Source organism: Apium graveolens, chromosome 3 (genome assembly GCF_009905375.1).
Source record: "Apium graveolens cultivar Ventura chromosome 3, ASM990537v1, whole genome shotgun sequence".
NCBI lineage: Eukaryota > Viridiplantae > Streptophyta > Magnoliopsida > Apiales > Apiaceae > Apium > Apium graveolens.
In genome coordinates, this window is record NC_133649.1 from 3,431,355 (window position 1) to 3,442,760 (window position 11,406).

Here is an 11,406-nt window from a genome sequence, read left to right on the forward strand (position 1 = left end):
ACTTCTCTTAAGTTGAAATTTAAGAAATAAGGACGAAAAATATGCTTCAACAGTCTCTTAGTGATTCCTTCAATCACTAAGATCATCCATTCACTCTTTATTTTTAAGAACTAAGAGCAAGTCCAACAGTATGATAGTAACTTTCTTATAAATATTATAAAATATGGACTCTTAGCAAGTTAAGACATGATTTTATATTTCAACTCCATCAATAATCCCTAAAATCATCCCTTATTATTATTATAATAATAAACTTGGACAAAAAGTAGAAGAAAGAGAGACAAAAAAGTAAAAGAAAGAGTGAGAAATAATTTTTTTATTAATAAAAGTGATATAAGGGAGGGCTAGTAGTTCTTTAAAGATAAGGTACGAAGGTGATATTTTAGTGATAACACCATCTTTTTTAGAATCCCCTAATCATTAATTTATAATATATTATGTGGATCACGATCTCTTTCTCTCTTTTTTACATTATATTTTAATTGATTTAATGTATTTTTAATAGTGAAATATGATATAAGGAATACGTTTAAGTAGTATTGTGGGAGACAAACATACTTCTTCATGTTTTAATTTATTAATAAAAACTAAATTTTTAAATTATATTTAAGAATTGAGTTAGTATAGCGGTGGACTTCTCGCTAGTATAAAAAATCAGACGCATACTTGTGAAAGAAATAAAAAATGAAAAAACAATTTAACAACAAGTTCCCGCCAAAAATTTTCCACTTTACTCTTTTTTCTGTATCCTTGTATACAATACAACAATTTACTGAACACATCTAAACAGAGTCACACACTGCCCTAATTCACCAATCCACCATCAATTTGATCCACACACATCCCCAATTGAACTCAACTCGCCAGAAAAATGAACTGTAACAGCGAAACCGAAGAAGAAACAGTCGCCGTCAACAAAAAGCGAGCACGGCGAGTCAGCTTCGCCGAGAACACATCGGTTCACATCTTCGACCGTGACGAAGAGAGCGAGAGTCCTACTGAACCTAGAACCAGTTCACCTGATGTTAATTCTACTGATTTAGGGCTTTTTAATGACGAGTTAGGGTTTCGTCGTAACTCAATTGACGCTAACGATATTTTACGAAATAATGCTGCTGCTGCTGATGATGATGATGATGATGAGGACGATGATGAGTACGATGCGCGTCCTTCGTTTTTTCGACCGTTGGAGTCTCCTTCGTCTGGGAGTGGTTTTGGTTCAGCTACCTCAATTGAAGGTAATATTACCACTGAGGATTTATCCGTATTTCGTAGTGAATATTTGTAATTTAATTTGTGCTTACTACCGATCGAATGGAATTTTGAGTATATTATATGATGTTGTACATTTCGTGATGGCTATTTGTAACTCAATTGTGCAGTACTATTGATCTATGGAAATGCGAGTATATTATATGAATATGATGCTGTAAATTTCGTAATGACTATTTGTAATTTAATTTGTGCATTATTAATGATTTATGTAAGTGCTTGAGTATATTATATGTAGCCAGTAGCATCATACTGATTGTGCTACTTATTTGGTGTTCTTATATTTTAGAAGATAATAAACTTAAATAAGATGAGCTACTCCGGCTAAACATGATGTATTGGTGAGAATATCGATGTTATGTTTTTATATGGAGATTAGTTTAATGCAACAATGACCGTATTGAGTCTGTATTTATCTGAGTCAAGTTGAATTAGTATTACCAGATCTAAGTTAGTTTGGAAAGTGTTTGACTGTTACTTACGTAGTGTTTGCAAAGTGATTTATTTATTTTGTTTTGCGTGATTGTATATCCTGAATGATGTTTAGTTTTTGTAATTTATTGGTGAATTTCTTCTAGCAGAAGAGAATTTTTTTGGTCCTGTGTCTGGGAGCTTTATAAGACCTGGACGGTTGTCAGACTCTACACCCTACGATGATAATCATGAAGTTACTATGGATTCAACAGCTTTCTCAATGAATTTTCGAAGCCTTGCCAAGTCAGACTCAGGAGGGGACGTACTATCTTCAACAGGGGTTCAGCTTACCTTTGATGAGAAAACACCAACCCAGAATTCTATTCCCATTAATCAAGGCAGTACTATGGTGCTGACTGTAGCTAAAAAGCCAAACCTGCAGTCTTCTTCTCCGCCTCTTGCAAAATCAAGAAGTAACAGCGATTCAAATGATATGAGTCTCGTTGGAGATTTTTCTCGCCGATATGATTATGGGGGACTCTCACCTGGGTTAGATGAGCTCTTGGCACAAACCAGCAAGGGTTTGCATGCTTCTGGTGATATTAGCCATACAGAATCACTGAGAAACATCAAAAGTGGGCTTTCACCAACTAGCAATCAAGGGTTTGCTCATAATAATGTAGATGGCAAGGAGTACACAGAACTGGTGGGAGAAACTATTCATGATAAAAATAGTCCTACTGATATATTCGTTGAGCAAAATATCTCCGCCATTGGCCGTGGCACCCCATCTAACCTGGATATCAAACATCATGAACTGGGTGGGTCTGAACTGCAGGTATGGAACTCTCCACTGATCAGTTCTATAAACTCTTTGCCCTCTAAGCGCAGGCAGATAGTTGACAATAGTGTTAATATTTCCAGATCTCCCTGGCACGTGAGTCCTACTCCTACCCACAAAGAAGCTAATTACTTTGCGGGTAGCGATGACAGAGTACATAAAGCGAGTATATCTTCCATCCAGAAAAGCATTTCTAAACTTGAATTACTTCATGCTTCTCCTTTTTCTGTTACACTAAGTGCGAAAATTGGTGGTTCTAATGCAAGGTTTTTGGATGCAACTGTAAATAATAATGAATCTTTGTCACAACATGGTAGTGTACAATCTTGCTTAGCCATTGTCCATAGCAATCATTCGGAAGGCTCACTTGTAGCTGAAAAAATAGGTGATAGAAACATGGATTATCCTGATATTCAAGGTAACTTTGGGGCCATTAAGAACTATCCCACCCCTTTGGAACATCAAGCGTCCCACATCATCCAAACTAGAACACCTAATAAAGACTCTGAAACTGGAAGAGGACAAACCAAAGCAAGAAATGATATGGCCGAGGAAGGTGGAGAGGTTGCTTTTTGTAGCTCTAATGTTTCATTTTCACAAAATAGTGCAAATGATCTGTCCATCAGGAAGGTCAGTACTGTGAACCTCCCTTGATTGTGGTTTTAGTTACTTGAATTCATTCTTGAGCATTACCAACTTGAAAACCGATATCTTGCCAGGCTTCTTAAGATTTAGGCGGGGATGCACTGTACTTGTAGTACCCACCAATTTCTGGTTATGACTGATATTGCTAAATAAATTATGATGTTATTTATGTAAGTATTTTATTATTGATTTCTTTTTAATTTACATTATATGCCTTTCAGAATCTGGGAAAATTGTTTGCTCAAAGTCCTTCTGGAAATGAACTATCCTATCCTATCTCAATATTAGGAAAACTCTCTCCCTGTATCAATCAAGTTACGTCTAATATTGAGAACTCTACACGTAAAAGAAGTAACGAAGGAATAACACTTCAGGATGAAAACACAAAGTCTCAGAAGAGCCCGAAACTTTGTATAGATTGGCGTGATCCAGATCCTCTGAATGGTGGTTTGGGGGAAGAATCTACAACTGGTTATGAATATAAGCATTGGGTTGAAGTACGTACTTTCACCATACAGGAGAGTGCTATATTATTTTCTTGCGTACAAACTACCAAGTAGATTTTTTCCTCGCCGTCGCACCCTCCTTTCATTCTGTGATATAATCAATTGTTTATTCTTACTTGTGCAGATTCAGTCGAAAACTTCAGAAGTTACAAAGAATTTGCTTTCTCTGCCAGCTGATCAGCTCAGTTTACAATCGGTTTTTTAAAAACTTCTGATAACTTTTTTATATTCTTGATATATTTTTTTTTAAATTCAAGTTCTTAATTTGCTAAACATTTCTCCTAATGTTCCATATATTAAATCCTAGCCCTTTTTCGTTTTCATATGGATAATCTTCATGCAACACAGATTGATGCGCTGGAAGATGTTTTGGTTGGCCTTCTGAGGAAACAAAAATATAAAATGCTTTGTGCTGACATGCAGTCTCAGGTTTGCATATTTCCTGAGCTTTAGATTATTTGGAAACAAAAGAAGCTTATGAAAGTCACATAGCACATGCTTCTTGCAAGATTCATCTCTAGTAGAATAATGCATTTGTAATGTTTTGGCTGTTTGTTCATATTACCTGAAAGGCTGAGACTTAGTTCATCTGTTGTTTCTACAGAAAAAACACGACCCTTTAAATAATCGTCAGGACACAAGGTAATGCTCATGTCTTAGTACAACGGATATAGATGATCTAAATCTTTACAATGTTGTTTAAAAAAATAAACCTCTTGAGTAACTGCTGGTGCAGAGTAGCTGAAGCTAAATTACTTTTACATAAGCTTGTTCAAGAGAAAGCAAAATTGCAGCTAATGCGTGTGAAGCGGGATATATCACTGGTACATATTTACCCGTGCTTAAGGCTTCTGCTTACAGCTAATTATATGATATCCCAATTTTCTTTCATTTTCAGAAAAGAATTCAAAAAGTGAGGTCTCGAGTCCAGGAGTGTGAAATGTTGAGGTCCAATCATTTAATGCTTCAACCTCAGAAAGCTTTACATATACAAGCTGATATGCTTTCCCAATGTTTACATGACAAACAGGTACATGAATATTGTACTTGAGACGTTTAAAATTGGCATCACACCCTGCTTCATCTTCATTTCTCTGTTTCCTTTTGCATAAAACATCTGTTGGTGATGTTCAGGAAAGATGAATAGTTCGACATCAAAGATTTAGCACTGACCGCAGAAACTAGATCCTATAGGAAACTTCTATTAGGTTTAAATAACATAAATTCGTAGTGTCTCGGGTAGCCATGGGAATTGGGAAATAGACTGATGTAGTCTTGTAGAGATATTATATGGATATTATACATATAATTAGAAAATATTCAATTGGTAAGTTAAGCGCGACCATAATATTCCAAATTTAGTAAGGATATAGTTATAAAGCTTAGTAAGTAATTCTTGTAAATGCAATGTTTTGAATTTTGTTTTGCAAAATTGTTGGAAGGATCTTTGTCTTTCTCGCTGTACTTGACTTGCGACTAGTATATTGGTTGGTTTAATTTACTGAATTTGTATGTACAATTAAACACCATTATTATACCACAAATGTGTTGTTATGATCAATTATGGTGACCAGTTTTTATATGGTAAAGATGAATATAAAAGTCAATGGCAGGTGACTAGCTTGCATATAAGAACAATTGACTGATGTGATAGCTATATCTTGACATGTCATACTTGTTGGAAGTGGACCAGCTACTTCAACAAGAGCCGGTGGCCAGACTGGTTTAGCTGCTTCGGCCAGACACTTCAACATGACGCATGTTGGACACTTCCAGCCAAATTCCATAAACCTACTTTAGTATAATGTATTCATCTTTAACCTATAAGATCAGAACTTCTGCAATAAACATTTATTCTGTACTCTTGCCGTTATAGTTTGTACTGTGTTCTATTGAGAACGTGCCTTATCTTCCTTCCGACGTATTTTGTTGTCTAGTGAGATTTTAGAGGAACCAGTTGTTATACTTAATTATGAGATGCTATATGCTTATAATCTCTACAACAGTAGCCTGAACATGAAATTGCAGTGTATTTGAATTCTTAGATGTTTGTGTTTTATACAGCTTCAATCTGCCCACGACAACGTTACTGCCTTGGGTAAGGTTTTAGAAATTTCAGAGAGAAGAATTACAAAGTTAACAGAATCATTCCTCATGCGTTGTAAGATCAAAGGAAAACCAGATTCTGCCGAAGCTGTTGTATTGGTCAATGACTATTTGACAAAGAGAGCATGTTGCCGAAATTTACGCTTAGATATGCAGGTCTGTAATTATGCTTTTGATGTGAAAATGCAATTAAAATTTTCTATGTTTCTAAAAAACATCCTTTTTTCCTTTCAGATGTGGGACATTGCCCATTTGGAAAATAGGAATGGGCATTGCAATATTTTTCTGAATTACCTCGGTTTCATCACCCAGAGGTGACTTGCGAAGGTTTTATTTGTTTTCATTCAAAGCCAACCTTGTTCTGATCTGGATTTTGCCGCTATTTTCCCCTTTTGATCTCAGGTTACATGTTACAATTCGTCCAGTTTCAGTCCTTTCTATTTCCTATGAGCCGAACAATATGAACATCGTAAAGGTAGTAAAAATTATTTTGTTACAAATCTGTCTAATAAAAATTTCTATCAAGTACTTCATGCTGTGTTTTCTTTGTTAATAGGATTTACCAGGTGTGGATGCTCGCACTGCATTTGCCTTTGTCTTTGATGCTGAGCCCACAAGGAAGTATGTAAGTTCTAGAAGTTTTGCAGAGGAAACACAAGTGAGTTCAGAAAATGTTTTGTATTCCTTCATTTCTTGGATGTTGTCCCTTATCTTCTCTAGACTTACTAATGTGTAATATTGAGCTTAAAAAAATTTGGCTGCATTTTCCTGAGAATTTTTCTGCAACCGCCTCTAAACATTTGAATCTAGAACTGTAACACCCGACAGACACTGTTTCTTCTCCAGCAAACAGCTTACAAGCAGCTGATATATAAGCCAAAACCAGAATAGAACTCATAAAATAAAAAAATTTGTTTAATGATCAGCTGTGTATTTAATATCTGGTTTGCTGTATCATCGTCTCCTTACCTCACCTGCGGTTAGTCTATTTGAGTTTAAATGATGGGTCCCTAATCTACTTCTACTGCTTTCGAATGTGTTCAAACGTTATTTTTACAACCTAAACTGTAAAGCCAGAATGAAGCTCGAACTAAGATATCAGAAAATAAAATACTTGATTACTTTTTAATTACATCTCGTGAATTCGAAGGAGTATATAGCTTGAACCATGGTGTGATTTTTTCTTTCTGTTTTGTGCAGATAAGCAGCTTACTTCTAGGTAATATGTTGGATGTGGTAGAGGAGCTCCAGTCAGCTCGGTTTGAACTTCGTAATCTCATTCAGTCTACCTTCTGCTCTGAATCGGGTAATTGTTCTTTAGTTAAACGTGTCTTTTTTCTGCTGTGCTCTTAAATTTGCGACACTGACACCAAGTGAACCTACAGGAAAAGGATGCCTACCATTTTTTATCTTGCTTAGTTTACAGAGTCGTAATATTATTCCTTATTCTATCTGATGTACACATCAATAATACAGAGAGCTTTCTTTTTTATAACTTATAATTATCATAGTTGTTAGTTTTGACTGGCCGGCACTGTCAAATAGGGTGTGACACTCACTAATGGCCAAAGGCTTCGTATATTATGTGAAAGAATCTTTGCTTCAGCTCTTTTACATTTTTTTAAGCCTTTTTGTTCTTTTTTGAATGCGTACATGCAAAGACTAAATCTCCTTTTTCCACTACATTCAAATGCATATTTTCAGTACATAAACAAGTTTGTGTAAATGTTAAGTTGAGTTCTTTTATGAACTTTGTAAAACACTAATTTAGTGCCATTGTCACATTAATATAAACAATAATTAGTCCTGACAATTCGTTCGTGTCGTATACTTTCGTGTCGTGTATTTTCGTGTTTCGTGTATTTAAAGGTCAAACACAAACCGACATGTTTAGAGTTTGTGTACTTTCGTGTTCGTGTACTTTCGTTTCGTGTCGTTTCATGTCATGTTTTTCGTGTAAAATTGAATATTAATATTAATTAAATTAAAACATAAAAATGTAAAAATATAAGATTTTTAGGTAAAGTTTTTACGAAATATATTAACTATATATATTTAGATCATATTTATATACATATTATAAAATTAAGTAATTATTTTTAAAAAAAAAATGCATATATTCATTATATATATTAATATTTAATTATAATATTTATTTATGTCATATACTTCGTGTCATGTCGTGCACTCAAAGGGCCGACACTAAATCTCGGTCATGTACTTTCGTGTTCGTGTATTTTCGTGTCGTGTACTAAAAAGGCAAACACAAACACTAAATTTTTATGTCGTTTCGTATCGTGTAAGTCGTGTCGTGTCGTGTCCAAAATTGCCGGGTCAAACGATAACCTTTGCCCTTTGATAGACTTTAATGCTAAATATGAGAATGATAGACTTCAATGCTTAAAATAAGAATCTTTATTATTGTGATGGTACCTCTGTGAGTCTGTGTTGGTGTCTGGAGCTTAGGAGTATCTTCGGTTGAAGTGTTGCACTAGTTTTCTAATTATTCCACCATATGTGTGCTAATGCGAGAAGCTGAACCTCTCGTGCATTAAAGCAAATTAGTCTTCAAAATTTCTCTTATATTAGTTGCGTTCTACGGGCAATTGTAATTAACTTTTGGTTTTGTGTGCAGTCGAACAACTTAATTTGCAGCTTCATTTCATTAATCTTAAAAGCGGTAAAAGAGCAATTTTTACTTTCGACTTGTCCTGTTTAAAAAGGTACCTATAGATCCTTGCGAAAATAATTGTTCCTACTCACTGTGTTAAATTTATTATTTTGAGCCTACCTATGCCTACCTCTGTGTTCACTTGTGTTCTTTAATTTCTTGTTTCTGATTCGGAGTTGGATTAGGAGTCGGGGAAGGAGTGTTTATAGTGACCGAAGATTATGCTTTAATTGCTACCCTGACTCTTTGTTTTATTTCACCTCAAATACCAGTATTGGACACTCTAACATGGTATGGATGACCAGCCAGTTATTTGGGTAAAAAATATGCACAATTTTGATAATAGTAATAGAACTGAGCCGGACACTTGAATTTGTTTCTATTTTAAAACTGCCATTGGAGTCTGCATAACATAGTTGATATTTAGATAAATTATAGAGCAATTTTCAGAGTGTGTAGACTATACTATGGTTGGCTGAAATGCTCCAAATGATAAGCAGCAAGACTCTAAGTTAGTGTCTTCCAAAGAATGAAGTTTCTTGTGTTGCAGTGAGTGCATTGATGCAGGAATCCTGAGCCTTACGTTATAGACATAAATATCTACCCACTATTTGATCTTTTGATTACTACTGCCTTCATATATGGCGAGTTTGGAAAAAGTTATTTGCTTGAGTTGAGGTCTTGAGGATCAGGGAGTCAAGGCTGTGCAAATGATGTTGTTACCTCTACTTGATTTTATCAGCAGTCTTCCTGAATAGTAAACATGTTTGGTTTTCTCAGATTGTATAGGCTGCTTGAGTGATATTAAATAATCAAATATAATTGTTGTATTGTACCCTTGGCAAGTAAGCTGAATGTTTAATTTTACTTTCGTTGCATGATTGACAATTGCTATAATATGTGTACCTCTCTGTTGTAGGAAGTGTTGAAATATACATGCACATTAGTCCATAAAATATGACATTTTTCTTTACATTCGAATAGGGGAGTCTATCCTTCAGAAATTGTCCCCCTTATAAGGGAAGCTCCTGCTGATGATAAACAAAAGTTCTGCTCGGAGCAATTTTTAGCAGAAGTTCAAGCTGCTGTTCAGAGTCTTAGAGTTGGATATCTAAGAATTATACGAGCATGTAGGTGCATTTCCCAGGTCTTTGAAGCGTCAAATTGTTAAAGGATTATTCGCATCTAGCATGGAGAACCGAAAAACAGGAACCTACTCGTCTCGTCAATATTTTGTGGGATACTTACGATGGTTGCGGACTATTATGCACCCACCTGGATCTCCCAAGTAATTGCCTTCAAGTTGATATGTTTACCTATGAACTAATTAGAATTATCCTGTTTTCAATATATTTGACTACTGTTGGACCAGGGAATAGAGAAAGAGATAATTAGAATAATTCTCTAGGCCCATTAGTAAAGATAGATAAAAGTTTGTACTTGTAATAAGAGTTGAGGAAGCCTATTAAGGACTCCCTACGAATAGAAAGCTATAGGCTCACTTGCAAAAGAGCAAGTACTTTGATATCAATATATAACTATTCTAGAATGGATTATTATTTATTAGTATTAAAATATATTATGCTAAACCGATATCTAGGATCATCAACTACTCTTATTACAAAATGATAGGCTGTAAATTTTGCTTGACTCTCTCGAGCAGTGATATGTTGCTAAGTTAGCCTTGAATTATGTAATAGGCAATTTGTTCATATTTGAAAGTTTTGTTTTAATGTTTGACGATGAAATAGATAAATTAAATTAAAGAAGATGGTTTTGATTAAAAACGTGGTCTCACATGAAAACAATGATATTTGTAGTTGTATTTCAGACAGGGTTGGATCATAATTTTGATTCATTTCAGTCAAAAACTTTAAAAAGTATGTACAAATGATTTAGTAGATGATATGTCAACTTCTATAATCCAAATGGGAAAGAGTGCAAGTAGTTGGTTACTCGTATTAACAAAGATATCATGTTTCTTTATACTCTTGTAATTGGTTTATTTGGCAACCAGATCAAACTGATTGCTTGAGTTGAGCCACTTCGCTATCGTTAATACACTTTTTCATTCACAAGATAATATAATTTAAATTAGCAAAATAGGTAGGGGAAACTGTGAAACAAAAACAAACGACTATACGAAACCTAGTACGCACAGTTTAAAGATAAACATAGTACACACGAAACTGCCGTCAGCCGTCTAACACCAAAGTTAAACAAAATCATTGCTGATCTATTTTTGTACTAGATATTATATCGATTCAACTTCACATGATGCAGCATTGAGGTTAATTTAGTACTCCCTCCGGCCCAAAATGATGTTCCTATATTGATTTTCGGTACTGTTCACGGTAAGCGATTGACTACTAATTTACGTCTAATCTATAATATCAAACATAGTCATGAGTGATCTCGTTGGATTCGTATTTATTAGTACTTTAATACAGTGAAATTTTTATATTTAATATTAATGCGAATTTAAAGATATTAACGATCAAAATTGTGCATTGGTAAACGTGTCCAACACAAAGAGGAAACGTTTTCAGGTACGGAGAGGGAGTAATTAAGTAGACTTGGTGCCTTAAACTTAGCGCACAGATTACTAATTATCATGATACGTAGATGTGGTACAAGGCTACCAGCAATTTCGTTAATAGATGTCTAACAATTAGTCATCCATCAATTTCCGTTGAGGCACTACTGTTACGCAACCTTAGTTTGGTATCAATTTTGCCTAATTGTAACGTCACCTTGAATTTTATTTACAATTATCAAGTTGTGCGTTATATCGCAATTTGAAATGAATAATAATTATTTTCAAATTTTGTGAATAATCATTATTTATAGTCATGTTGGGGTGACGACATAAAAAATATTATTAATTTATTATTTTATAGTAAAATATATTAAAATAACAACATTTTTATCATGGAAATGAATATTTGCAA

The 11,406-nt window shown here is 34.5% G+C and overlaps 1 protein-coding gene across 2 annotated transcripts; it reads left to right on the forward strand.

The window, feature by feature from the left end:
• Positions 1-706: 706 nt before the first annotated feature.
• LOC141711470 (uncharacterized) lies at positions 707-10,004 on the forward strand. 2 transcript variants are annotated; one of them, XM_074513920.1, is made up of 15 exons: positions 709-1,238; positions 1,854-3,157; positions 3,394-3,669; positions 3,803-3,874; positions 4,027-4,107; positions 4,283-4,320; positions 4,415-4,502; positions 4,577-4,708; positions 5,743-5,940; positions 6,019-6,098; positions 6,187-6,259; positions 6,341-6,442; positions 6,985-7,090; positions 8,420-8,507; positions 9,440-10,004. In XM_074513920.1, the coding sequence occupies exons 1-15, from the start codon at positions 872-874 to the stop codon at positions 9,624-9,626; spliced, it is 3,192 nt and encodes a 1,063-aa protein (XP_074370021.1). In that variant the 5' UTR covers positions 709-871; the 3' UTR covers positions 9,627-10,004. The 2 variants fall into 2 exon arrangements, with proteins under 2 accessions (XP_074370022.1, XP_074370021.1); XM_074513921.1 differs by lacking the exon at positions 8,420-8,507 and having other exon boundaries at positions 707-1,238; positions 9,440-9,615.
• The last annotated feature ends 1,402 nt before the right edge of the window (positions 10,005-11,406 follow it).